At 39.1% G+C, this 23,012-nt stretch overlaps 2 protein-coding genes and 1 pseudogene across 2 annotated transcripts; all 3 read left to right on the top strand.

Moving 5' to 3' along the window:
* The first annotated feature begins 3,798 nt into the window (after positions 1 to 3,798).
* Positions 3,799 to 4,994, top strand: LOC139951033 (uncharacterized; annotated as a pseudogene).
* Positions 4,995 to 14,273: 9,279 nt separating this feature from the next.
* Positions 14,274 to 15,461, top strand: LOC139951032 (uncharacterized). Its single transcript, XM_071949849.1, has one exon. It carries the CDS (start codon positions 14,274 to 14,276, stop codon positions 15,459 to 15,461), a length of 1,188 nt encoding a protein of 395 aa, XP_071805950.1.
* A 4,545-nt stretch (positions 15,462 to 20,006) lies between these two features.
* LOC139950688 (uncharacterized) lies at positions 20,007 to 23,012 on the top strand. The gene has a single exon (XM_071949482.1). It carries the CDS (start codon positions 20,223 to 20,225, stop codon positions 21,810 to 21,812), a length of 1,590 nt encoding a protein of 529 aa, XP_071805583.1. The 5' UTR covers positions 20,007 to 20,222; the 3' UTR covers positions 21,813 to 23,012.

The raw sequence follows: 23,012 nt of genomic DNA, 5'->3' as shown, positions 1-23,012 counted from the left end.
TTACCAGTAAGGATTTGTATGTTAGCGATCAGCGGTATCTTGTTAGTTTCACAGAGGGTGTGATTTCAACCTTCAATCTAACATTCAGTGAAGTAGAGACAACTAATACAGGAACATAAAAATGCAATCTTATTCGTCCAACTGGTGAGATGTCTGCTGTGGGGGTCTTAGACGAGAAACTAGTTTTGTCAGTGTACCCCAGAGACGCATTCCTGTCCTGCAGTCCAAACGGTCCGGAGACATTAACTGTTGGAAGGGCCATCTCATGCAGTACATCTGGTATCGCAACTCCATCGATTATTGGAGAACATGGAGATTGGGTGGTCTACTCAGGTGAGCAAGGTGGAGCGGTCTTCTCGAAAAATGTTACAACTTCGGACAATTCACAGACTTACATCTGTGTTGCAAACTTACCGTCGTCTGATATGAATTTGTCCTGCACTATTGGACCTTTGGATGTTGTTGATATCGAATCCACAACACCACCCACGATACCAACTAGGCCTACCGGTACAACAGTCGTATAACATCAGGCCTGTCTGTTGGTCAAATCGCTGGTATCATCATAGGACTGGTCGTCTTCATCATTCTCGTTGCTATACATGTTATGTGCTTCCGATTCGACCCAAGAAGGTGGAGGCTCGCAAAAGACATCCTCATTGACTGCTGCAGCTCCCGGGAAACCTCAAAAGCTCGTGAAGATGCTTCAAGGGGTCCACCTCATGTACCGATGAGTAAGGAAGGAGATGACGTGCCTCATGTATATTGTTCGACCCTGGAAGAAAACTCAATGAACAATTCCCAGCCTGGTCTTCCCTCTATTCAACCCGTTGAACACGAGAAAGATGCCAACACTAGGGAAGCAGATCCTTACATGGAGTTGGACACTGAATACAATAAACCATCTCAGTATGCAGAACTTGAACTCTAGCTGACCGAACTCTTGGCATTAATTTACACCGTACACATAACTCAAACATTAAAGGCACTATAGACTTCTTTGGTAATTTAATAGATGTTAAATTTGCATCGGGGATAAAGAATATTAATTTTGGTTTTTACCCATACACCGATGTGTGTTAGCACTGTATACTCAGTACTTTCCCGAGTCCTGTGAAAAAATATCACAGGCATGTTACTCGGGTGGGATTCGAACCCACGACCCTTGCAATTCTAGAGCAGTGTCTTACCAACTAGACTACCGAGGTTGCCCGGCAGCTAGAGGCAGTTCGAATCCTATGTTTTGGCAGCGGGTACCGCAACGATATAATAGATGTTAAATTTGCATCGGGGATAAAGAATATTAATTTTGGTTTTTACCCATACACCGATGTGTGTTAGCACTGTATACTCAGTACTTTCCCGAGTCCTGTGAAAAAATATCACAGGCATGTTACTCGGGTGGGATTCGAACCCACGACCCTTGCAATTCTAGAGCAGTGTCTTACCAACTAGACTACCGAGGTTGCCCGGCAGCTAGAGGCAGTTCGAATCCTATGTTTTGGCAGCGGGTACCGCAACGATATAATAGATGTTAAATTTGCATCGGGGATAAAGAATATTAATTTTGGTTTTTACCCATACACCGATGTGTGTTAGCACTGTATACTCAGTACTTTCCCGAGTCCTGTGAAAAAATATCACAGGCATGTTACTCGGGTGGGATTCGAACCCACGACCCTTGCAATTCTAGAGCAGTGTCTTACCAACTAGACTACCGAGGTTGCCCGGCAGCTAGAGGCAGTTCGAATCCTATGTTTTGGCAGCGGGTACCGCAACGATATAATAGATGTTAAATTTGCATCGGGGATAAAGAATATTAATTTTGGTTTTTACCCATACACCGATGTGTGTTAGCACTGTATACTCAGTACTTTCCCGAGTCCTGTGAAAAAATATCACAGGCATGTTACTCGGGTGGGATTCGAGTCGAATCCCACCCGAGTAACATGCCTGTGATATTTTTTCACAGGACTCGGGAAAGTACTGAGTATACAGTGCTAACACACATCGGTGTATGGGTAAAAACCAAAATTAATATTCTTTGGTAATTGTCAAAGATCAGTATTCTCGGACTGAATGAAAAAACACCCTTGTTGCACAAATTGGTGTGCTTTCAGATGCCCAACAAAATGTTTCAGGCCTGAAGCATTTTATTTTTTGACTGAGAAATTGCCTGTTCCTCAAAAACTACTTTACATTAAAGGGAGCCATTTCTCAAAATTTGTTTTACTATCAACGGTTCTCCATTGTTCAATTTGTAGGCTAACCATTATTTGATTAATTACTAATAGTGTACTGTGCCTTTAAAGCCTAAGATTTGGAATTGTTTGATCAATTCAATAATAATAGCCTGCGGGTGTAACTTCTTTTGTATTAAATATTCCGATTTGATATCATAAATAAGTGGCAACTTTGTATAGATGGAAGTTTGGAAATCTGAAAATATATCATAAGAGTTTATATTGGTGGCGGTCTTTAATGTTTCATGTGTAATTTTAAATTGTGTTTTTGAAAGACTTTTACAGGACGTATTAATCAACACAGAATGGTTTAAAAGTACCTTAAGGTTTTTGAAAGAATTTTGTTGTTTAAGTGTTTTCCATTTTCCGAATTAAAACCAAACAAGCGCTGCTTTGTTCTGTTTAACGGAAACCATTACTCAGATTTGGTGTCAAAGAATGGATAACACTTCTTTTAAAGTAACGAAGCACACTTTTAAATCTGACATGACTTCGAGTAATAACCGGTGGGGGTTCTTTTATGGTTCATGTGTGGTCGTAGATTTTGTTTTTAAATAAGTTTTTCAAGACTTGTCAATCAAAATATAATGATTAAAATACATTTTAGGTTTTGAAAATCAAGCTGCCTATTATTTTTGTTTGCATGAGAACAATGAAAAAACTAAATATTTTTATTTTTTGTTTTTAAATCTACGTAAATCTTGCTAAACTATCCTGAGAGGAACTGGAGTGTCATCCTCCTTAAGTGTTATGAGGATGGAGCCTTCATCTGAGAAAATAGTGTAGCTGCAAGTTACCAGTTTTACTAAATATGAACAAAATAATCAATACACAAAAAAATTTCAAAAGATAAGGGGAAACATTCAAAGGAGCCAATCCCAATGTTGCTGCGTAGCAAGCCGCCATGACGGAAACCATTGGCGTAATTTAGGGTTGGTTTCACATGATGAATGGTTCAATCTGACAGGTTGATTCATACCTCATACGCGTAAACACAAACTGCATCTCTGTACGCACTGATGTATGCTAAGTAGGTTTGCAGTTCAGTTATGGATCGTGGGAAATGATATTTCTTTCAATAGTCAAAAGAAGAGCTTTTGAAGACAGTTTGGTCTTAAGAACCAGCATTGAGATGACAAACATTTCAAATAAATGAAAAAACTGATGCAGTTTTAAATCAAATCTTTTCTACCATTACTCGCAAGTTTTGTTGAAACTAAAATAAGGTTTCACGTTTTCTGTCTCCATTCTAGAAATTTGAAGTTGCCGTTTCGAGAAATCAATTGCTTGTCTTGTTGATACAAACAAAATCAACAAGTGACGTCGGAACATTGTGCATCGTGTCATGCCATACGGAATGCTTTCCTATGTGGACAGACATTGTGCATTGTTCAAAACCATACTCAGTGATAGGTGTCAAATCATAATAATGCTTGGAGCTGTACTGCAGAGTATGCTACCTTTGTGAGTATTTTTACGACAGCAGTAGTAACTCTGGTTTAATGAAATATGTCTGATGCCTAAAGACGAGAAAACCTTAGATAAAGAATTTAATATGGGAGTCATCTATACCATTGATGGCTGTTTGGTCTTCTTCTGGCTTTGTCTTCCATCCCCGGGTCATTGTGAGGTCACTGTCTTTCCTGTATCAGTCTTTCCCCAGCAAGCATTAACGAACGGCACTGTAACTCTTTCATGTCTCGCTACTGGCTTTGATCCGAATGTACACATGTTTACCTTGCAGCATTATGTTAGTTCTTCTTACTCTGAAGTCATGGAAGATGATAGAATTTCGGTCAGCCCTGTTGATCTGGATAAGGAAACGTCGACACTTTATTCTCAAAACCTAACAATCACCACACTGACATCATCCGATGCTGGGTCTTACCTGTACGTCATTATTAGGAAATACAATAAAACTGTAATTACAAATGGAAAAGGGCGTCTTACTGTAAACTCAACCGAAGAGTTTCCAGTCTGTTTCCCAGACGGTCCGGCAGTTGTGAACGAGGGAGACATTCTGACATGTAGCACGGTCATCGATGAAAGAACCGCAGTGGTCAGTGATACGAGCAGTCCCTAGAAAGGCCAGATTGGGTCGACACTCCTCTACCAGTGATCCACTCAGGATCACGGTTGCAGAAGGGTGTCAAGGTTTCAGATGATGGAGTCACTGTGTTCTGTTTTTCAATAACACCAGAGAATAAAAACTGGACGTCTCTTGTCTGCAAGATAGGACCCTTGACCGTCATCCCCTACCCAACCAAGCCTATACAACGCCCTGACGAACCTGGTCTCTCTGTTGGTGTAATTATTGGTATAACAATCCCTTTAATCTTTCTTGTTGGCCTGATTATCGTCCTCGTCTCATACTTCGTGTATCGTAAAAGGACACGTAATACCACCTCAGACACAGGGCCAAACCAGCAAAATTCATCCCATATTTATGCCACTTCGATACTCAAGGACAGCCAGGCCTCGTCTGCAGCCAAAGCAGAGGTTCCCAACTACACCAATGTGAACACCAAAGCAGAGGTTCCCAACTACGCCAATGTGAACACCAAAGCAGAGGTTCCCAACTACGCCAATGTGAACCCTTCTTCTTCCAATCTAAGCGGGGTACGTACGGATCTCTCCCGGCTGGTACCTTCCTCGAACACGCCCTCCAATCAGAAGGATGTAATGGGACCATACATGGAGCTCGGTCCACAAGACTCGACACTCGACGTGTACACAGAAGTCAAACTTTAAGAGAACCTTGCCTTGAGAAGTACGCAAAGAAAAATTAATGCATTTTTTAAATATTGCAAGCTTTTTTTATAAATTCTTAAGAGAGGTTTGCGGTTACACCATGTGGATATCTCCTGTTTTAACAAGTAGTGGTTTTGAGAAGAACCGGTGGTTAACTACCCAATGTTTCGATAAGCATTCTCTGATTGTCTTCAGGAGAATTATGGACGCTATTATGGACGGCACTACTCAAAAGCAGATATTCACGATGGTGTTACACCAAGTCTCTCAATAGTTATACTTCCACCATGCTAAGTTTCAAATCCTACTTTTAAACTCTTGACCAAGTTATACTTTGCTAAAAATTTCGAACTTTGACAAAATCCAAGATCCATCTCCCTCTGGTTACGTCTCTGCTCATAGCTATATTGACCATAACAAACTTACTTTCATAGGAAACTGTCATGGAAGTTTTTCTTTTAACTGAAAACTACATTTAACTACTCAAAATAACGTAGCATTTTGTATTTGTATATTGCAACAAAATGTTTTCCACAGAGCAATCATGGAATGTTAGACATTTAAACCTTTCTGAATGTTTTTTTTTATACTAAATATGAACTCACCATTTCATTATATACCTATCAAATCAGTGTTGATAGAGGTGTGTGTATGAAAAGAGAAACCGTATACTCAACAAATGGCATTCTTATACTACCCACCCACATATTTACCTAGGAAAGGTACACACAACAGAGGTCATGACCCTAAACTTCACAACTGCGTAAAAGTGTTCATAACAAGGAAACACATGGGCTTCGAAAATAACGCCGCAACTACTCCCGTAATATAATGATGTTGAGTTTACTTTGTGTGCGCAGACAGAGTACAGCAAATCAGTTTTTATACTAAATCAGCAAATCAGTTTTTATACTATCAAAGGTTCTCCGTTGTTCACGAACTAGTGAATTAATATACTAACTATTGTTGTGAGTTAATACCTGTGTGTCCGGTGCCGTTAAGTCTAAGACTGTACGTTGATTGAACAAGTCAAAAATAGTAACCTGCGGGTTCAATTCCTTTTGTATTAAATATTCCGACTTTATATCATAAATGATTGGCAACTTTGTATCAATGGAAATTTGGAAATCTGAAAATATATCATAAGAGTTTATATCGGTGGCGGTATTTTATGTTTCATATATGTTTTTATATTGTCTTTTTTAAAGTAATTTTAGAGGACGTTTTAATCAATACAGAATGGTTTAAGAGTACCTGGTTTTTGAAAGAAATCTTTTGTTGAAGTGTTTTCCACTTTAGGAATTACACAAACAAGAGCTGTTTTTTCTGTTTAACGATAACAATTACTCAGATATGATGTCAGAGAATGGATAACACTTCTTTTAGGGTAAACGATGCACATTTTAAAATCTGACAGGACTTCGAGTAATGTTGGAGGTCTTTTTTATTGTTCATTTGTGATTTTAGATTTGTTTTTAAATTAATTTTACTAGACGTATCAATAAATACATAATTATGAAAATACTCTTTTAAACAATTTTCCTTTTAAATTTGTTTGCATGAGCACAATGAAAAAAATAGTTATTTTTATTTTATGTTTTCAAATCTACAAAAGTCTTGCCAAACTGGCTTGAGGGGAACGGGGGTCTCATCCTTCTTAAGTTGTATGAGGATGGAACCTTCATCTTAGAAAATAGTGTAGCTGCAAGTTAAACAGTTTTACAAGACATTACCAAAATAATAAATACACACAAAGTTTTCAAAAGATAAGGGGGAAACATTCAAAGCAGCCAATCCCAATGTGTTGCTGCGTAGCAAGACGCCATGACGGAAATCACTGGCGTTTCACACAGTCAGTGCGCACCGTGCGGAAAAGTCCTTTATTTCATTTGCAGCATATGCAAGACAGTCGCAGTTTTGCATATATAATGAGCTTGGAGGGCACATTTTCAAAAAATCATATCGTGAAAACCCAGCCATGTAAAAATACAACATTGTGACAGTATGAACGAGGAATGCTTAATTGTAATGACAAAAACCATAGGTGAATTTTTAATTGTTCAGAAATAAGGAATTTCGGACTATAAAAATGATCATCGTTGTACAAAAATAACGGTCTCCGAAAAAGTCCTTTTTGTAGCATTTAACGAAATCGTGCAGACAAACCTTAATCATGTGTGTTCAGGTACATTATTCATCTACTCAACCGCTACTGTCGTTGTTTCTGAATCCACTCGAAACAGTCGGGGGCACCCTAAGTATCCGTCGCCGTCAGAGCGAACTTTCTCGGTAAAAAAAACCGCCATTACTCAATGGTATAATGTGAGCCCGAACGTGATTGGTCAGAATGTGCATCAAGCGTGCCAACTGACTAATCAGCTTCTACGTAACAAAACGCAAGGCACCTTTGGTTTGGCATGATTCCTTGCTCATGTCATGCAATCACGGGGGCTTGTTTTGACAACAAAGGGGTGCCCGACTATTATTCGTTAGTATGGTGTTTGGCCGGGTTTAGCTTCAGTTATTATCTGATCTGCATCTTTACGTCTACGAAACCAAAACTGGCATAAACGCAACGGATAATTGCTATTCTGTGCCAACATATGATGGCCTTCCAACCCAATGCTATGAATCCAAGTATATTTGAGTTTTAAAAAGAAATCCTTCTTTGTATTATATTGATTAAAATAAAATTAGAAAGGGTTCAAAACTCATTTGTTGTTTTCTTTTAACCAATGAAATGTTCAATTCCTGACCCTGGCCTTCTCCCTATTTATTAACTGTGAAATCTCAACTAAAAGCTGGAAAGTTTGGTCAGCTTCAAATTAAATATATTCAATATACAACACACAATAATAAACCAGATGACAAATCTTTTAACTTTGTTAATTTTACAAAACATTTATTTTAAAGTCCCTTTCAGCTGCTTACATAAAATAACAACGACATTATGATGCATTTCTGCACACACGACAAGTTGAAAAAACTTGAGTGACCACTGCAAAATACAAATTAAAAATTACTTGGGAAAGTACCTTGGTATATTAATATAAATTAAACAGAAATATCAGTTTTGTTCAGTTTACAAAAATATCTTGTGAGGGAGTCTCCTAGTGAAATTTATTACTCGACTAGTCGGGCCTCGGAGTCGCAACTTTTACACTAGTTTTCGATGCCCAAGATGCCTTACGGCATATTGTTTGGCACAGGCGCAATGTATTAAAGTTAACGCTGAATGGATTGAAAGATTATGTAACTGGTGAAAAACAATCAGATTGTGTTCCGTAAAGTAAATTAAGACCCTTTTCAAAACCGCGGCTGCGGCATTGGATTCGGCTTCAGGCTCTGTCATGTCTGACACCCCACGGGGCATAAGCAAAGCATGCGCAATTGTTAAAACAACCACGGGGCCAAGCTAGCTGGGCCGAATCCAAAGTCAAAGCCGTGGTCTCGCAAAGGGCCTTTCGCTGTTGTGAATGGTCGCAAGCGATACAATAGCACTCTGCACTTATGACATCACTTTTGCTTGAAATACCCCGGTGTCAGACAAACATTCCACTAGCAATCACGCCAAACGCGCCATATTGCACTTGTATGTAGTAGTAAGTAGTTACGCGAGTAAACATATAGTGGACAAGTATGTGTGCATATGTTGTTAGTAAAATTTTGTACGCTTGTCTGAGATCCATGTACTAAACTTGATTTTAGCATTTAGTGCGGAGTGCTATTGGTTCACAAGCAGGTACATGTAGTTACGACTATGCAGTGGCACGATAACCGAGTAGTTGAAAAATGTTTGCAACTCGACTAAGCAATCAACAGTCCCGACCTCAACAGTAGTCGCCCTATGTAGTCGTTCAGGCTCGGGTCTCCCCGTCACTTTAAACCGTGAAAGATTTTCAGAGAGCTGGGACTGTAAAAGGAACACAAATAAAGCAAATAGAGTTAAACACATGCCCAAGAAGACAAAAAAGTTTCAGAAACACTTTACACAGAGCAGAAAACTGACATGGACTACAGTTGGTACCAATAAATTGCAATCCCCCAGTGAAATATTTTTGCTGTGTGAAATTAAAGTTAGACATGTTTGACCGTTCCCTTTTTGATTAAGAGTTAACCAAGACTTGAATCAATAGGATTTAACCCAGTATGAACTAGCAAAAAGTATTCTGCAAAAACGTGATCAAATTGAAATTCAATCAATAATTATTGTATTATTTATTTTCTCAACAACGTGTCCACAAATATTGAATATACTTTCAGGTAATTAAAAAAATATTCTTTTTTGAATAGTAATATACATGTAAAATAGAACTTAGATTCGAATCATAGAAATAGAAGACCTACTCTTAGTCTTACTCTACACATTTAAAACAGTCTCAACCACCACGAAGAAAACCCATAACAATTCCATATTTCAATCCTGCATCAAACTGCCATGTTTTGTTATTATTGATGGAAATAATTTTGGATAAGATTCCGTATGGCGCCACCACTTTTTCACAAATGTTTACAAAAAAAGATATCTCATTGAGGTAAATTAGATACTTTATTATTTCATATCGAATGAAAAAGTGGTGGCGCCATACGGAAACTTTTCCATAATTTTTGATATTATTCTTTTTTTTTCATGAGAAATTTTATTTCTTCATGATTTTTTTTCACAACGATCGTCATCAAACAATCATGATAAAAAAAGAACGCTGTACGAACAGTACACAAACCAAAGCCTTTTCTTACATGATGACGTCACGTAAGCTAAAATGAAGCGGCACAAACAATGATTTTTGCACATTTTTGGCACTGAAAAAAAATATCAACGGCAAAACCTGCAGAAGTGTATGTGGTACCAAACGAAAGAACTATCCTTCGTCTATCAGAATATGGACTCCGTTTGTCTCAATCGTGCTCGAAACAGTCGGGGGCACCCTAAGTGTAAAGCCTATCAACAAAAAGTGTAAAACTTCAACCACATTTCAGACGAAGATTCACATGTATTTGGTCTCAAAAATCCGGTAAAAATGGATTTGTTTTACGAGGAAAATGTTCAAGAAACTTACCACTCCATGCTTGACCCAACACTGCCCTCTTGCTGGGACCTGTAGCCAACTTTGCACATCGTCTCCGAGTTCTCGCGCTGTCACGCGAAATCTCGAAGGGTCCGAGTGCGCCGCGCGACTGCAAATGAAACCTGGAAAATATGCTAATTATCTCGCACTCTGCGCACGGACTGCACATGAATGGTTCAATCTGACAGGTCGATTCATACCTCATACGCGTAAACACAAACTGCATTCTCTGTACACACACTGATGTATGCTAAGTAGGTTGCAGTTCAGTTATGGATAGTTGGAAATGTTTTTCTTCCAATAGTTAACAGAAGAGTTTTTTAGACAGTTTGTTTTTTAGTACCACCGTTGAGATGATAAACATTTCAAGTAAATGATGCAGTTTTAACTTTTCTAGTGTTGATAGAGGTGTGTGTATGAAAAGAGAAACCGTAAACTCAAATGGCATTATTATACTACCCACCCACATATTTACCTAAGAAAGGCACACAATACAGAGGTCATGACCCTAAACTTCACAACTGCGTAAAAGTGTTCATAACAAGGAAACTAGTCTTTGAAAATAACGCCACTACTACTACTCCCGTATGATAATAATGTTGAGTTTACTTTGTGTGCGCAGACAGAGTACAGCAAATCAGTCTCGAGACTGGGGCCAAACTGCGAGGTTGATATCACCCAAATCACTTCCAACTTGATGACGGAATATACTCATGCTATATACAAGAAGGTTTAAACAGTCCAATGTGAACAATACAATCAGTAAGACCGATAAAGAAATTATACTTTCAGTGAGTCTACAGAAGTTGAGTCGTGTTCATCAACTACTGAATGTCAACTTCACGGTGTAGTCGATCAACACACGACCATGGAGGACCAACGCAGAGACATTGTTGTGAAAGGTGTTTTGTTTTTAGCATTGATGTTTTCTTCGCTGATATTCTCGGTTCGTTGTCAGTCATATCCTTCAATGACTCTTGAAGTTTCTCCCAATATGACGGTGCAGCAGGAGGGAACTACGGTCAGTCTTCTCTGTCAGGTGTATGGTTTTAATGCTTCAACTCATTTTCTATCGTGGTTCAAAGAGGGACCGGGCAGTTTCACTGTTACCAGTAAGGATTTGTATGTTAGCGATCAGCGATATCTGGTTAGCTTCACAGTGGGTGTGATTTCAACCTTCAATCTAACATTCACTGAAGTAGAGACAACTGATACAGGAACATACGGCTGCAATCTTATTCGTCCAATTGGTGATACGTCTTCTGCGGGGGTTTTATTAAAGAAACTAGTTTTGTCAGTGTACCCCATAGATGCATTCCCGTTCTGTAGTCCAAACGGTCCGGAGACATTACACACTGGAAGTCTCATCTTCTGCAGTACATATGGAAGGGCAACTCCATCGATTAATGCAGATAATGATGAATGGACGCTCTTCTCAAAGCATGGTGGAAAGATCCTACTAAAAAATTTTACAACCCGGGACAATTCACAAACGTATATCTGTGTTGCTAACTTACCGTCGTCTGACATGAATCTGTCTTGCACTATTGGACCTTTGAATGTTGTTGACATCGAATCCACAACACAAACAACAACAACAACAACAACTAGGCCTACCGGTGTAACAGTCGTAAAATCAGGTCTGTCTGTTGTTCAAATCACCGGTATCGTCATTGGAGTGGTCGTCCTCATCATTCTCATAGTAATACACGTTTTGTGCTTCCGATTCGACCCAAGAAGGTGGAGGCTCGCAAAAGACTTCCTCATTGACTGCGGTAGCTCCCGGGAAACCCAAGAGGCTCAAGAAGATGCTTCAAGGAGTCCACCTGATGTACCGATGAGTAGGGACGGAGATGACGTGCCTCATGTATACTGTTCGACCCTGAAAGAAAACCCCCAGCCTGGTCTTCCCTCTATTCAACCCGTTGAGCACGAGAAAGATGCCAACACTAGGGAAGCAGATCCTTACATGGAGTTGGACACTGCAAACGAGAAACCATCTCAGTATGCAGAACTTAAACTTTAGCTGACCGAACTCTTGGCATTGATTTACACCGTACACATGACTTAAACTTTAAAGGCACTAGACTTCTTTGGTAATTGTCAAAGATCAGTATTCTCACTTGATGTATCCGAACATAATATGCATAAAATAACAAATCGTTAAACCATCGGACTGAATGAAAAAAACACCCTTGTTGCACAAATTGGTGTGCTTTCAGATGCCTAACAAAATGTTTCAGGCCTGAAGCATTTTATTTTTTGACTGAGAAATTGCCTCTTCCTCAAAAACTACTTTACATTAAAGGCAACCATTTCTCACAATTTGTTTTACCAGCAACAGTTCTCCGTTGTTTAATTTGTATGCTAGCCATTATTTGATTAATTACTAACAGTGTACAGTGCCTTTAAAGCCTAAGATTTGGAATTGTTTGATCAAGTCAATAATAATAGCCTGTGAGTGTAACTTCTTTTGTATTAAATATTCCGATTTGATATCATAAATGAGTGGCAACTTTGTATCGATGGAAATTTGGAAATCTGAAAATATATCATAAGAGTTTATACTGGTGGCGGTCTTTAATGTTTCATGTGTAATTTTAAATTGTGTTTTTGAAAGACTTTTACAGGACGTATTAATCAACACAGAATGGTTTGAAAGTACCTTAAGGTTTTTGAAAGAATTTTGTTGTTAAAGTGTTTTCCATTTTCCGAATTAAAACTAAACAAGCGCTGCTTTGTTCTGTTTAACGGAAACCATTACTCAGATTTGATGTCACAGAATGGATAACACTTCTTTTAAAGTAACGATGATTATTTTGAAATCTGACAGGACTTCGAGCGCTGGTGGTGTTTTTTATGGTTCATTTGTGATTTTATATTTGTTTTTAAAGTAATTTTACAAGACGTGTCAATCAATTTATAATGATTAAAATACACCTTTGAAAATCCAGCTTCTTTTGAATTTTTTTTTCCATGAGAACAATGAAAAAACTAGTACTTTTTGTAATGTTTTTTAACTACATAAATCTTGCCAAACTGTGGCTTGGGATGAACGGGAGTCTCATCCTCCTTAAGTGTTATGAGGATGGAACCTTCATCTGAGAAAATAGTGTAGCTGCAAGTTACCAAGTTTTTGAAATATGAACAAAATAATCAATACACACAATATTTTCAAAAGATAAGGGGGAAACATTCAAAGCAGCCAATCACAATGTGTAGCTGCGTTAGCAAGCCGCCATGGCGGAAACCATTGGCGTAATTTAGGGTTTGTTTCTCATGACGAATGGTTCAATCTGACAGGTTGATTCATACCTCATACGCGTATACACAAACTGCATTCTCTCTACACTGCGATGTATGCTAAATAGGTTTGCAGTGCAGTTATGGATCGTGAAAAAATCTTATTTCTTTTAAAGACACTGGACACTATTGATAATTGTCAAAGACCAGTCTTCTCACTTGGTGTATCTCAACGTATGCATAAAATAACAAACCTGTGAAAATTTGAGCTCAATTGGTCGTCGAAGTTGCGAGATAATAACGAAAGAAAAAACACCCTTGTCACACGAAGTTGTGTGCGTTTAGATGGTTGATTTCGAGACCTCAAATTCTAAATCTGAGGTCTCGAAATCAAATTCGTGGAAAATTACTTCTTTCTCGAAAACTATGGCACTTTAGAGGGAGCCGTTTCTCACAATGTTTTATACTATCAACCTCTCCCCATTACTCGTCACCAAGTAAGGTTTTATGCTAATAATTATTGTGAGTAATTACCAATAGTGTCCACTGCCTTTAATAGTTAATAGAAGAGCTTTTGAAGACAGTTAACCATCATTTAGATGACAAACATTTACAAAAACAAAAACTGATGCAGTTTTAAATCAAATATTTCCTAACATTACTCGCATGTTTTGTGGAAACTAAAATAACTGTCGTTTAGAGAATCAATTGCTTGTTGATACAAACAAAATCAACAAGTGACGTCAGATTATTGTACAATTTAATTGTGTCATGTCATACGGAATGTTTTCCTATGTTGATAGACCTTGTACATTGTTCAAAACCATACTCAGTGATAGGTGCCAAATCATAACAATGCTTGGAGCTGTACTGCAGAGTATGCTACTTTTGTGAATACTTTTAACTCTGGTTTAATGAAATATGTCTGATGCCTAAAGACGAGAAAACCTTAGATAAAGAATTTAATATGGGAGTCATCTATACCGTTGGTGGCTGTTTGGTCTTCTTCTGGCTTTGTCTTCCATCCCCGGGTCATTGTGAGGTCACTGTCTCCAGAGTATCAGTTTATCCACAGCAATCATTAACGAACGGCACTGTAACTCTAACCTGCCTGGCTACTGGCTTTGATCCGGATGTACACATGTTTACCTGGCAGCATTATGTTAGTCCTTCTTACTCTGAAGTCATGGAGGATGCTAGAATTTCCGTCAGCCCTGTTGATATGGATAAGGAAACGTCGACACTTTATTCTCAAAACCTAACAATCACCAAACTTACATCATCTGATGTTGGGTCATACCTGTGCGTCATTATTTGGAAAGACAATAAAACTGTAATTACACATGGAGAATGGCGTCTTACTGTAAACTCAACCGAAGAGTTTCCAGTCTGTTTCCCAGACGGTCCGGCAGTTGTGAACGAGGGAGACATTCTGACATGCAGAACCGTCATCCATGAAAGAACCCCAGTGGTCAGTGATACGAACAGCCCTGTAGTAAGGACAGATTGGGTCAAGACTCCTCTAGCAGTCAACGATTCAGGATCACGGTTGCAGAAGAGTGTCAAAGTTGCAGATGATGGAGTCACATTTTTCTGTTTTTCAGCAACACCAAAGAATCAAAACTGGACGTCTCTTTCCTGCAAGATAGGACCCTTGACCATCATCCCCTACCCAACCACAAAAATAACACCTCCAACAGTTTTTACTGACGAACCCGGCCTCTCTGTTGGTGTAATTACTGGTATAACAATCCCTTTAATCCTTCTTGTTGGTCTGGTTTATACCATCCTCGTCTCATACTTCGTGTACCGACGTAAAAGGACACGTGATACCACCTCAGACACGGGGCCAAACCAGCAAAATCCATCCCATATTTATGCCACTTCGATACGCGAGGATAGCCATGCCTCGTCTACGGCCAAAGCAGAGGTTCCCAACTACGCCAATGTGAACACCAAAGCAGAGGTTCCCAACTACGCCAATGTGAACCCTTCTTCTTCCAATCTAAGCGGGGTACGTACGGATCTATCCCGGCTGGTACCTTCCTCGAACACGCCCTCCAATCAGAAGGATGTAATGGGACAGGCAGGACCATACATGGAGCTCGGTCCACAAGAATCGACACTCGACGTGTACACAGAACTCAAACTTTAGGAGAACCTTGCATTGAGATGTAGGTACAGAAAAACTGTCTATTAAATTGTAATGAATACACTTTGGGAAATATTGCAAACTTCTGTATAATTTTATAAGAGAGGTTTGCGGTAACACCATGTTGATATCTCTTACCGCATGTGGATATCTCTGCTTTTATTAGTAAAGGTTTTAAAAGAACCGATGGTTAACGATTCAACGTTTCGATAAGCATGATCCAACTGTCTTCAGGAGAATACTGGACTTGATGGTTGGCACTACCAAAAAAAAAGGATATCCACATGGTTTTACACCAAACCTTTAATAGCTGTACTTCCACATGCTACTTTTAAACTCTTGACCGCGTTATGGAGGTTGACAATGTGCTACAAATTTCGAAACTTGACAAATTCCATGATTCCTTTTCCTCTGGTTACGTCACTGATCATAGCTTTGATGACCATACTTCACTTAGTTTTATAAGACACTGTCATAGGAGTCTTACTTATAAAAACTACAATTTTTTTTCTCCCGGAAAAAATGTATTATTTCGTAATTTATATTTAATATTGCACCAACAGTTTCTCACAGAACAATCACAAGTTGCTAAAATTTAAAACCTTGCCAAAATATTCTTTACTGTACTAAAAAAAAAATTACCGTTTCAGTATCCCCGAGCAGTTGAAACCAGTGTTGATATATTTTGGTCTATGAAAGGAAAAACCGTATAATATAACACATTATTCACTCGCACCCTCGAACTTACCTAAAAAAACTACACAACAGAGGTCACGACCCTAAACTTCACAACTGCGTAAAAATGGTTCATAACAAGGAAACTTACGCCGCAACTACTCCCGTATTATTGACGTTGAGTTTAGTTTGCGTGCGCAGACAGAGTACAGCAACTCAGTCTCGAGACTGTGACCAAACTGCGAGGTTGTCATCAAACAAATCACTTTCAAGTTGATATATGATTGATTTATAAACTCATGCATTCAGTGAGGCTACAAAGTTGAGTCGTGTTCCATCCATTACTGATGTTTTACTTCACGGCGTAGTCAACATACGACCATGGAGGATCAACGTAGAGACATTGTGAAAGGTGTTTGGTTTTTAGCATTGATGTTTTCTTCGCTGATATTCTCAGTCCGCTGTCGGTCAATGACTCTTGAAGTTTCTCCCAATATGACGGTGCAGCGGGAGGGAACTACGGTCAGTCTTCTCTGTCAGGTGTCTGGTTTTAATGCTTCTTATTACCTGTCTTGGTTCATCTTGGGTATCTTTACCGTTACCAGTAAGGATTTATATGTTAGCGATCAGCGGTATCTTGTTAGTTTCACAGAGGGTGTGATTTCAACCTTCAATCTAACATTCAGTGAAGTAGAGACAACTGATACAGGAACATAAAAATGCAATCTTATTTGTCCAACTGGTGAGATGTCTGCTGTGGGGGTCTTAGACGAGAAACTAGTTTTGTCAGTGTACCCCAGAGACGCATTCCTGTCCTGCAGTCCAAACGGTCCGGAGACATTAACTGTGGAAGGGCCATCTCATGCAGTACATCTGGTATCGCAACTCCATCGATTATTGGAGAACATGGAGACTGGGTGGTCTACTCAGGTGAGCAGGGTGGAGCGGTCTTCTCAAAATATGTTACAACTTCGGACAATTCACAGACGTATATCTGTGTTGCAAACTTACCGTCGTCTGATATGAATTTGTCCTGCACTATTGGACCTTTGGATGTTGTTGACATCGAATCCACAACACCACCCACGATACCAACTAGGCCTACCGGTACAACAGTCGTAACATCAGGCCTGTCTGTTGGTCAAATCGCTGGTATCATCATAGGACTGGTCGTCTTCATCATTCTCGTTGCAATACATGTTTTGTGCTTCCGATTCGACCCAAGAAGGTGGAGGCTCGCAAAAGACTTCCTCATTGACTGCTGCAGCTCCCGGGAAACCTCAAAGGCTCGTGAAGATGCTTCAAGGAGTCCACCTAATGTTTCGATGAGTAGGGAAGGAGATGACGTGCCTCATGTATACTGTTCGACCCTGGAAGAAAACTCAATGAACAATTCCCAGCCTGGTCTTCCCTCTATTCTACCCGTTGAACACGAGAAAGATGCCAACACTAGGGAAGCAGATCCTTACATGGAGTTGGAAACTGAATACAATAAACCATCTCAGTATGCAGAACTTGAACTCTAGCTGACCAAACTCTTGGCATTAATTTACACCGTACACATGACTCGAACTTTAAAGGCACTATAGACTTCTTTGGTAATTGTCAAAGATCAGTATTCTCACTTGATGTATCCCAACATAATATGCATAAGATAACAAATCGTTAAACCATCGGACTGAATGAAAAAACACCCTTGTTGCACAAATTGGTGTGCTTTCAGATGCCTAACAATGTTTCAGGCCTGAAGCATTTTATTTTTTGACTGAGAAATTGCCTGTTCCTCAAAAACTACTTTACATTAAAGGGAGCCATTTCGCACAATTTGTTTTACTATCAACAGCTCTCCATTATTTGATTAATTTCTAATAGTGTACAGTGCCTTTAAATCCTAAGATTTGGAATTGTTTGATCAAGTCAATAATGATAGCCTGCGGGTGTAACTTCTTTTGTATTAAATATTCCGATTTGATATCATAAATGAGTGGCAACTTTGTATAGATGGAAATTTGGAAATCTGAAAATCATAAGAGTTTATATTGGTGGCGGTCTTTAATGCTTCATGTGTAATTTTAAATTGTGTTTTTGAAAGACTTTTACAGGACGTATTAATCAACACAGAATGGTTTGAAAGTACCTTAAGGTTTTTGAAAGAATTTTGTTGTTTAAGTGTTTTCCATTTTCCGAATTAAAACCAAACAAGCGCTGCTTTGTTCTGTTTAACGGAAACCATTACTCAGATTTGATGTCAAAGAATGGATAACACTTCTTTTAAAGTAACGATGATTATTTTGAAATCTGACATGACTTCGAGTAATAACCGGTGGGGGTTCTTTTATGGTTCATGTGTGGTCGTAGATTTTGTTTTTAAACAAGTTTTTCAAGACGTGTCAATCCAAATATAATGATTAAAATACATTTTAGGTTTTGAAAATCAAGCTGCCTATTATTTTTGTTTGCATGAGAACAATAAAAAAAACTAAATATTTTTATTTTTTGTTTTTAAATCTACGTAAATCTTGCTAAACTGTCCTGAGAGGAACTGGAGTGTCATCCTCCTTAAGTGTTATGAGGATGGAGCCTTCATCTGATAAAATAGTGTAGCTGCAAGTTACCAGTGTTACCAAATATGAACAAAATAATCAAGACACACAATATTTTCAAAAGATAAGGGGAAACATTCAAAGCAGCCAATCCAATGTTGCTGCGTAGCAAGCCGCCATGACGGAAATCATTGGCGTAATTCAGGGTTGGTTTCTCATGAATGGTTCAATCTGACAGGTTGATTCATACCTCATACGCGTAAACACAAACTGCATTCTCTGTACACACACTGATGTATGCTAAATAGGTTTGCAGTTCAGTTATGGATAGTTGGAAATGTTTTTCTTCCAAAAGTTAACAGAAGAGTTTTTTAGACAGTTTGTTTTGTAGTACCACCGTTGAGATGATAAACATTTCAAGTAAATGATGCAGTTTTAACTTTTCTAGTGTTGATAGAGGTGTGTGTATGAAAGGAGAAACCGTAAACTCAAATGGCATTCTTATACTACCCACCAACATATTTACCTAAGAAAGGCACACAGTACAGAGGTCATGACCCTAAACTTCACAACTGCGTAAACGTGTTCATAACAAGGAAACTAGTCTTTGAAAAAAACCTGTCCTGAGAGGAACTGGAGTGTCATCCTCCTTAAGTGTTATGAGGATGGAACTTTCATCTTAGAAAATAGTGTAGCTACAACTTCAACAGGTTTACAAGACATTAACAAAATAATCAATACACACAAAATTTTCAAAAGATAAGGGGAAACATTCCAAGCAGCCAATCACAATGTGTTGCAGTGTAGCAAGACACCATGACGGAAATCATTGGCGTTTCACATGAATGGTTCAATCTGACAGGTCGATTCATACCTCATACGCGTATAACACAAACTGCATTCTCTGTACACACTGATGTATGCTAAGTAGGTTTGCAGTTCAGTTATGGATAGTTGGAAATGTTTTTCTTCCAATAGTTAACAGAAGAGTGTTTTAGACAGTTTGTTTTTTAGTACCACCGTTGAGATGATAAACATTTCAAGTAAATGATGCAGTTTTAACTTTTCTAGTGTTGATAGAGGTGTGTGTATGAAAAGAGAAACCGTAAACTCAAATGGCATTATTATACTACCCACCCACATATTTACCTATTAAGAAAGGTACATACAACAGAGGTCATGACCCTAAACTTCACAACTGCGTAAAAGTGTTCATAACAAGGAAACTAGTCTTGGAAAAATAACGCCACAACTACTCCCGTATGATAATAATGTTGAGGTAACTTTGTGTGCGCAGACAGAGTACAGCAAATCAGTCTCGAGACTGGGACCAAACTGCGAGGTTGATATCAACCAAATCACGTTCAAATTGATGACGGAATATACTCATGCTATACACAAGAAGGTTTGAACAGTCCAATGGTGAACAAATATAATCAGTAAGACCGATAAAGAAATTATACTTTCAGTGAGTCTACAGAAGTTGAGTCGTGTTTCATCAATTACTGAATGTCAACTTCGCGGTGTAGTCGATCAACACACGACCATGGAGGACCAACGCAGAGACATTGTTGTGAAAGGTGTTTGGTTTTTAGCGTTGATGTTTTCTTCGCTGGTATTCTCGGTTCGCTGTCAGTCAAATCCTTCAATGACTCTTGAAGTTTCTCCCAATATGACGGTGCAGCAGGAGGGAACTACGGTCAGTCTTCTCTGTCAGGTGTATGGTTTTAATGCTTCAACTCATTTTCTATCGTGGGTTAAAGAGGGGTCAGGCAGTTTCGTTGTTACCAGTACGGACTTGTCTGTTTATAGAAATGAGCGATATCTGGTTAGCTTCACAAAGGGTTTGATTTCAACCTTCAATCTAACATTCACTGAAGTAAAGACAACTGATACAGGAACATACCAATGCAATCTTATTCATCCAACTGGTGAGATGTCCTTTGTGGGGGTCTTAGACAAAAAACTAGTTTTGTCAGTGTACCCCAGAGATGCCTTCCCGTCCTGCAATCCAAACGGTCCGGGGACAGTAAACACTGGAAGTTTCATCTCCTGCAGTACATCTGGTAACGCAACTGCATCGATTAGTGCAGATAATGATGAATGGACGCTCTACTACTCATATCAGCATGGTGGAATAGCTCTGTTATTAAAAAATGTTACAACCTCGGACAATTCACAAACGTACATCTGTGTTGCTAACTTACCGCCGTCTGACATGAATCTGTCTTGCACTATTGGACCTTTGAATGTTGTTGACATCGAATCCACAACAATACCGACAATAACAACCAGGCCTACCGGTGTAGCAGTCGTAACACCAGGCCTGTCTGCTGGTCAAATCACTGGTATCGTCATTGGAGTGCTCGTCCTCGTCATTATTATCGCAATACATACTATGTGTTGTCGATGTGATCCTAGGCGATGGTTTCACCCCAAAGACTACCTCATCGACTGCGGCAGCTCCCGGAAAACCCCACAGGCTCACGAAGATACTTCAAGAAGTCCTCCTGATGTAGTGAGTAGGGATAGTTATGAAGTACCTCCTTCATACAACTCTGTCCTGGAAGAGCAGTCGGTTAGTGTCTCACAGCCTGGTCGACCGGGAGTTGAGTCAAACATATACGCAGAATCATCTATCGTAACCCGCGAGCCAGACATGAACATTTCCCTGCGTCTTAACCTGAACATTGCAGTAGCTGGTGCTAATGTCAGCAGTGAAGTTAAGCAGCCGTCCGACCAGGAGTCCAGCGTTGGAATTCCCCCGAAACCACACGATGACACCGACCAAACCCATGCAACCACCGGACGAAACCATAGCGAGAGAGGCCGTCCTGGTGCGTCGGATCCTCCGCAACAATCACCACAGATTTACGCTCAGGTGATCAAGCCCCGTGGAAACAACGCAGACGCCAGTGGAGGCACTTCGCAGAGTGAAGACACGACTGGACAACCTCCACAGCCGTTGAGGAAACCCAAGAAGTTCTCAAGACGTGAAGAGATCCCCGATAAGATGGAGCAAGGGTCTTCCCAGACAGTCGTCTATGCTGACCTAGATCTTGAGAAAGAAGGACAAGACGAAAACAAACAATTGGTAAATCCGCAAGAAACTCTGTATGCTGATATTCGCGTGTAAAACTAAAAGTGGGCTCAAAATATCTCCATTTCACAAAGTTCACTTAAACCGAATAAATGCCGCTAAGCTGGTTGAATATTGCTAGCCAAAAAATAGTAAGGAACCAGGCGCGTTTGCTGTACGTGTGCGTTGTATTTTAGCTGGTATTCTGCAACACCAATAGTGCTGTGATTGTTTGTAAACATTTGAAATTAGCATATTTTAAAAATTATAAGGATATGTTAACCCAGAGATGGTGTTGTAGTTTTTGTACACCCCCATATGCATCAGCACAATTATCTAGAATTGTGATTATTAGCAACTTCGTGTGTTTAGCAGATTTATGAATTACAATATAAGTTAACCCTGAGATCGGTGCTGTTGTTATTGTTCACCTCGTTCCCAGCACTGCTCGTCATTCAGCAGTACAATAGAGTTGAATACTACAAAACACCTTTTCACACCACTGCATTAGTAATGCGTTTTGCACATTTTCTTTCGTACAACTAACATGTCCAAAATATCATGGGAATGAACTGGTGGTTCCCCTAAAAAGTTTGGGCTCAATCGGGTTGAGTATTATAAGGAAATCAAGACTAAAATTCACCCTAACAAAATACAAGGCTGAAGTTGGCTTGTTGGTTGTGCTTTATAAAAACAGCATGTAATTAAATTCACTTGACACCTTAAGTAATTACTCAAAATGTATTAGCATAAAAACTTAACAACGAGCAACGGAAAGCTGCAAGTATAATGATGATGGTATAAAACAATGTGAGAAACGACTTTCTCTGAATTTGAGTTTTTGAGAAAGTGGTAAGTTCTCACTAAAACATTAAAAGACTTCCGCGAAGCTTTTTATCATTTTCATCTGAAAGCACGAACATTGCCACGAGGGTGTTTTTTTTTTTCTTTTCTTAAATTATTTCCTTGCAACTTTGTGCCCAAATTTTCACAGGTTTGTTATTTTATACAGATGTTGGGTTACACCAAGTGCCAGACACTGGTCTTTGACAATTACCAAAGGTGTCCAGTGTCTTTGTTATTATTTACTACAATGTTATTGTAAACTAACTACAACAGCATACTTCTTTGTATAAATAAGAGTTCACACAGTATGCAGAATACAGTAAAAGCAGTGGTTTATTTTACTCAGTTAAACACATACTTCTTATTGTATTCATGTTATGATTTGCGCTGTACATTTTGTTGATTTAAATA

The sequence above is a fragment of the Asterias amurensis genome, chromosome 18 (genome assembly GCF_032118995.1).
Source record: "Asterias amurensis chromosome 18, ASM3211899v1".
Classification (NCBI taxonomy): domain Eukaryota; kingdom Metazoa; phylum Echinodermata; class Asteroidea; order Forcipulatida; family Asteriidae; genus Asterias; species Asterias amurensis.
This window is presented reverse-complemented; position numbering and strand designations above follow the sequence as displayed.